General features: G+C 45.6%; 2 protein-coding genes across 2 annotated transcripts; one reads left to right on the top strand and one right to left on the bottom strand.

Moving 5' to 3' along the window:
• Positions 1–459: 459 nt before the first annotated feature.
• On the top strand, positions 460–2,496 carry LOC139027330 (aryl hydrocarbon receptor-like). Its single transcript, XM_070442449.1, has 5 exons — positions 460–488; positions 803–942; positions 1,294–1,405; positions 1,469–1,753; positions 1,878–2,496. The coding sequence occupies exons 1-5, from the start codon at positions 460–462 to the stop codon at positions 2,041–2,043; spliced, it is 732 nt and encodes a 243-aa protein (XP_070298550.1). The 3' UTR covers positions 2,044–2,496.
• Positions 2,497–3,405: 909 nt separating this feature from the next.
• On the bottom strand, positions 3,406–5,979 carry LOC112079868 (aryl hydrocarbon receptor-like; the record flags this gene model as incomplete). Its single annotated transcript, XM_070442450.1, has 2 exons — positions 3,406–5,082; positions 5,762–5,979. Coding segments are annotated over 2 exons (387 nt in total), but the record flags the coding sequence as incomplete, so codon positions are not given.
• Positions 5,980–6,325: the final 346 nt, after the last annotated feature.

The following is a 6,325-nucleotide window of genomic DNA, read 5'->3' as shown; positions in this document are numbered from 1 at the left end:
CCCAACCGGTCCTGCATCAATACCGGTATATCAATCAAATACGCTATAGCGCCCAGCCCTAGAGATAGGCCCTGCTTTGCTGAAGTTACGAACAATTGCAAGCCAAGAAATTGCAAGATACAGCATTCCATTACGAGATACACGCTTTTGATTACCGATAGTAGGCCTAGTGCTTGGTTCTGACTGTTTGCCTGGTGGCCGATCTGCCTATAATGTGCGCCTCTCCCTGGCCCTCGCTAGCTCTATGAAAGATGCCAGTGTTTGTGTTCTCAGTTTGGCAACTAATAATTCTCCTCCGTTCCAAAATACTGAATCTTAGGTGTCCATTCTTAGCTCAATCTAATCTTAACACTCAGAAACGGGAGTCGACAGCGGGAGTCATCGTGTAAGGAGTCGAGGAATCTATTTTTTGGAGTCGACTCTCCACCACTACGTCTTGTCGTTAATTACTTTTGAAAAATGGCTGAGAAGGCAGCGACAGCAGAGAAGTCCGTTAAATGAGAAGGAATTGGCAACTTTGCGAAAGTGGAATTGAGGTACAGGAATTGTAGTACAGGTGCAACGCTTCACCATCTGAAAGGGATGCACTGTGAGACCCAAACCGTTGCTGGCAGCAGCGCAGCTGCATTGTGAATTCACATGAAACGTTATGAATTTTCTGTATCTTTTTTAAACAGAAAAATTCTGTTTATTTTTTTTTTTTTTACCAATTAGCCACATCCTAGTGATGTTTTGTGGATGTTTATGTGTCATATACACATTCCGCTGTGTAACTTGGTTAATGTGTGTTTTCCATGCCCAGTGATAAAGACGGAGAGAGTGGGATGACAGTATTCAGGCTGCTGACCAAGCTGACAGGCTGGGTGTGGGTGCAGGCTAACGCCAGACTGTCTATAAGAACGGACGGCCTGAGTGTATCATCGCATCCCAAAGAGTCCTCACGTACGTCTCGGCACGCACACACACAACCCATTGTTTAATGTCATTCCATTGGGCGGCAAGTAGCCTAGTGGTTAAGAGCATTGGGCCAGTAACCAAAAGTTTGCTGGTTGGAATCCTCGAGCTGACTAGTGAAAAAACGCTCAATGTGCCCTTGAGCAAAGCACTTACCCTAATTTCTCCTGTAAGTCACTCTGGATAAGAGCGTCTGCTAAATGACTAAAATATACTTTTTTTATGTGATGAAGAGGGAAGAGGCAAACCTAAAGGAAGCGGAGCCTCCAGCTGCCTTTCAGTTACACCACTGGGGAGGCTCTTCTCTACAACACCAGCTTCCCCAAAAACTTGGTACAGGGGACTCCTTAGCAGGCGACACCACCGGCCCTGCAGGAAATACAACCAACAACAACCAGGATGGAACCCTGGACCTTGACTCACTGCTGGGCTCTCTGTTGAAACAGGACAAGTCTGTCTACTGCTGCTCCCTCAGACTCAGAACCAGCTCCCGCTTCAACTCCTGCTGAAACAGGACAAGTCCATCTACTTGTGCTGCTTCCCTCACACTCAGAACGAGCTCCAACTCCAGGAGGAGGTGGCAGGGCTTCCGCAGGAGGAGGTGGCAGGGCTTCCGCAGGAGGAGGTGGCAGGGCTTCCGCAGGAGGAGTGCAGGCTTCCGCAGGAGGAGTGTGGGGTCATCTTCATCCAGCAGCTGGCAGGAGGGCAGCATCCTCTCTCTTCAGAGAGAGTCCTCTTCAAGCAGGAGCCCTTGGGGGTGGGGATGGCGGGGGATCAACGGCTTCTCATTGGAGGACAGGTAACTGATCACTTACTGTTTATCTTATGTGTATCTGTGTGGTTGCTACTGTTTTTAATAATGTAACCTTGACTGCCTACTCATTTCCCATTGTGACTATAAAGATATTGATTTGATTGGACAGAGACGGGGATTTGTGGAGCTTCATGATGAACCTGGGCATTAGAAGGGAGGACCTGGAGCTGTTCCAGCAGGATGAGATGTTCCTCGATGTGGATCTGGACGCTGGCAGAGACGGCCTCCTTCCTGACCTGACAGACGAGATTCTCTCTACGTACAGGAGTCTCTGAGGAAGAGGTCGGACTGGGGTCAGACTGTATTCTCTTGCAGGGGGCTAAGTAGGGGATCAGGACAATAGCTGCCCTACACACGCTGTTACACCACCATCTCCTGGAACAAACCACTACCCCACAACACATCTACTACAGTGCCTCAGTGGCAGTCACAGATCACAGCCACCAGCTGCCTGTAGTCCCATTCCCCTATCAGTTCACCACTATCAGTCTCCGCCCACTATCCCACAGCAGCAATACGCAGCATTGTTTAACACACACAGCCCCACCCACAGACAGTATTGCAGGCAACACCAGCAGCAGCAACAGGCCATCTAATGGACAGGTATGCCAACCAGCAGCACACTGTGTACAGACTGAAGCACATGCAGTGACTGGGACGGGTTCAATAACAACAACGACAGAAAGACATCACCAAGCAGCAGCAGATTCCTCCGTTGTTCAACGTGGACAGCCAGGCGGGCTCCAGACCTCACAAGCCACCCCCAGGCATCCTCCTGGCCCTGGGCCTCCCCTACAGAACCAGCTGAACACTTTGCTCTGTTAGCCGCTCCTCAGTGCTCTCCTCCTATGTACCCACCACGGGCCTCGAGCCGAGAGCGAGACGAGAGCTCAGCCCAGAATTTGGAGGAGTTGGGCAGCCTGGAGTCCGTGGTCCCCGGGGGACAGAGGATGGTTAGGGGAGCGCACCCACTGGAGTGTGGTGAGAGGCCCTAGCTGTGTCCAAGCAGCAGAGGCACCTCCCTGACGAGCCTGACGCAGTCTGCAGCCACCACCAGGGCGGGGCTATGCATGCCTATCCCTGCTATGGGGCTCAGCCAGTCAACAGAGCAGAGTGCCATCCACCACAAACGGTAAGAGGTGACACTAACCTGGGTTGTGTTCATTAGGCGCTCAAACAGTAAATTGTTGTGAAGCGTAAAAGGGGCCTACCTAGAATTTGTCTAATAAAAACGCTAATAAAATAATATTGTGCCCCATGGAACAAGATCAAATGTATTTATAAATCCTTTTTATACATCAGCAGATGTCACAAAGTGCTATACAGAAACCAGCTTAAACAACCTAGACAGCAAAGCAATGCACAGATGTAGAAGCACTGGGGACTAGGGCCCTGAACTAATTTATGTAAAATGTTAGAATAATGTGCTTTACTTCCTCTAGCTATATGTCATCATATGAACGTTGAATACCAAATGGACATACATACCTCGCTCATCAGATTGACCAAGGGAATGAGACTTTTAAGAACAGAAGGATCATTATCATCTGACCATTGAAGCCAGTGGGATATTTACACATCAAGGCAAATTTAGACCAGAAAAGGCCTAAGATTGAGCTAAGTCGGCCATTTTTTTACTTTACCTTCTATAACGGTATTTGAATGTTTGGTTTGTTAAATGTGGTACGCCTTGTGTAACGTCCATTTTTATAGTTTACTTCGCTACCCGAGTCATCTCTATCCACTCTCTACATGCTGCTTTCCAGACAGACCTAGGCCTGCACCCAAGGAGAGCATTTGTTGTTCCTCAACCAGGCTGTATGGGCAATGCAGCACATGTAACAATGTTGATGACAACGATGCCGTTTTTACTTTGCTTCTTACTATAAATCCACTAGCATTCTATAATTACACTATTGGTTTGTGTTTCTTACATCTGCAAACAGCTAGTTTTGTATTTTCTTAGCAAGTTGGGCCTAAATCCTGTTAGCCGCTAATGCTAATAAATGTACTGAGTCATAGCAAACGTAATTAGCTATACAGCTTGACAATACCAGTGATGGTGTAGACCTAAATGAGCATGTTCTCTAAATCWGAGGAATATGCGAAGCAGGAATATGTTAGCTACATGAAGTAGCTAAGAGAGAACATTCAATGTAGCCAAAGATTACAGGGTCCCCTAGGAKACACTTATCAACAGTTCCTACKCTGTCACAATAACTCTTCCCTGGCATTTTCATTCGTTGTCATGTCAAACACTGAATTCAAATTGCCKACAATTATATTCTAACTATAGAATTAGAATAATCATTCTATTTCCATGATTCCAACAGTTCAKTCTMTTTTTTGGTTTAAGTTGAATTGAACAGTATACAACAATCAGAATGGAGAAAGACCCATTGAAATCACTTAGAATGTATGTGTTGCCACCCTAGGGTCACACTACTCAAAGAAAATGGTGAACTTTTATTATTCAAAAACATAAAATATCGTCATACCGTACAATAAAAAAAAATTAAAAAACCCTGATATGATATTTTGGCCATATCACCCAGCCCTACCTATCACCAATGAATAGTCTAGGATATTCTACACACAACAGACCGAAGACTGAACACACACTCGCATCATTAATAYAGAGCAGGCGAGCCAGCGCGAGAGGAGGAGGCAGGCAAAAATAATGTCTTGTATGTTTCGCAAATTCACCAAAGTAGCCTAAAGTTTTATTTAAAATGACACAACTTTCCACAGGCATTTATAGCCTACCGTCTAGTTAGGCTATAACACGGAAATTAACATTAACTGCACTGTGATTTTAGCCAAAAAAACAAGGATTTTTCATAACGTTAAGGATCCCAACTTTGTATAAAAGTTTGAATGTTTAAACGTTCACACCTCTGCTTGTCACTAAAAGTCACTAAATCAAATTGCAATCAAAATTGCCTTCAGGGATAAATAAAGTGCGGTCTTGTTTTATCATCTTATCTTAAAACACCATTAATTTTTTAGAAGTTGTAGGAATGAATCTGTTCAGAAAGTCCCCTCAGGACACTGGCTGTAGAATGAACTACTCAACATGTAGAATGTGCAACTCAACATGCAGTACACTATGCAATGTGACCCACAAGTTTTTGATCTCGGTCTGTCAGTCTCCATGAACTACACTACATGATAGGACTGTGTGCAGCAGGAGAGCAGTCTTACTCCTCATGTGGTTCTCAGCACAGTGCAGCATGTCAGCAGCATGGATGAACTGGTATCCTGAGCCATGGTTGCACAGCTCAGCCTCAGTGTAACCCAGCACCATCTTCCCTCTGTACAAGAGGACAGGAAAAACAACACAGAAAGCACAATGAAACCATGTCTCTTCCCTACTTCTGAATAGATCACACTTGTGATCTAAAAGCATAATTAATCAATAAGGCACAAGAGGGTGTGGTATTTGGCCAATATACCACGTCTAAGGGCTGTTCTTACGCACGACGCAAAGCGGAGTGCCTGGATACAGCCCTTAGGCGTGGTATATTGGCCATATACCACACCCTCTTGTGCCTTATTGCTATTATAAAGTGGTTACCAATGTAATTAGAGCATTAAAAATATATGTTTTGTCATACCCGTGGTATACGGTCTGATATACCACGGCTGTCAGCCAATCAGCATTCAGGGCTCGAACCACCCAGTTTATAATCTCAAATATGATGAGATTGCGCTGATGGTTCCTCTTAAAATGTATAAATTATTTGAATTATTAGGTTTATTTGACAGGGACCACATACAATTAAAACATGCACTGTACTAGATTTAGCTAAACAGCTTGTTCACAACTCCAGTACCCGGGCAGGTGAACAATAAAATMATTTACCATTCAGACGGCAAGCTTTGAATTCAATGTAAAATATTGTAGTGAAGTGGTCATGTTCCCTATGTTTTGAAGGTGCTTAGCAGCAGTAAGCCCCYCTAGACAGGCCCACTACTGWTATCGTCACTCACTTGGCGTCGCAGGCAATGGGGGTGAAGTCCAGCTTGTGCTTGGTCTTGAAGATTAAGTTGTTGGTGCGGATCTCCAGGATGGTGGGGGGCTGCAAGGGCGAGGCCAGGGAGAACAGAGCCAGCTGAGGCGGGCTGGCCTTGCCCTCCTTGGTCCTCTCGCTCTGGCCATGGAGGAACTTTAGACGCCCCTGGATGTTCAGGGCCTGGAGAACGCAGAATAGCCATTAAACACAGTCAGGGCTGTGTCCCAAATGGCCATGGAGGAACTTTAGACGCCCCTGGATGTTCAGGGCCTGGAGAACGCAGAATAGCCATTAAACACAGTCAGGGCTGTGTCCCAAATGTCCCCCTATTCCATCCTGATGACGGTCCATTCAGACAGGAACATTGGTTAAATAAGATCCCATTAAACTGTTGGAAGAAGCGTCAAGATTATCAATCAGCTGGAGCTCTTTTTATTGAGTACACTTTTCTCCATGCAACTGGTAGCACCTTAAAGGGAAATTTCACAAATGTTCAACTTTCTATTCATCATCGACAAATGTGAAAATGGCGTGTTTCTAT

This window comes from Salvelinus sp. IW2-2015, unplaced genomic scaffold (assembly GCF_002910315.2).
Source record: "Salvelinus sp. IW2-2015 unplaced genomic scaffold, ASM291031v2 Un_scaffold9980, whole genome shotgun sequence".
In the NCBI taxonomy this organism is placed as follows: domain Eukaryota; kingdom Metazoa; phylum Chordata; class Actinopteri; order Salmoniformes; family Salmonidae; genus Salvelinus; species Salvelinus sp. IW2-2015.
Note: the sequence above shows the minus strand (reverse complement) of the source record. Positions and strands in the feature narration are given on the sequence as shown.

Excerpts from the sequence above, each read along its gene's own strand:
- LOC139027330 (XM_070442449.1), top strand. The coding sequence starts at position 460 with ATGGCTGAGAAGGCAGCGACAGCAGAGAA. Across the intron at positions 489-802 it reads AAGGCAGCGACAGCAGAGAA|TGATAAAGACGGAGAGAGTG; the intron begins GTCCGTTAAATG and ends TTCCATGCCCAG. Across the intron at positions 1,754-1,877 it reads GGCTTCTCATTGGAGGACAG|AGACGGGGATTTGTGGAGCT; the intron begins GTAACTGATCAC and ends TTGATTGGACAG.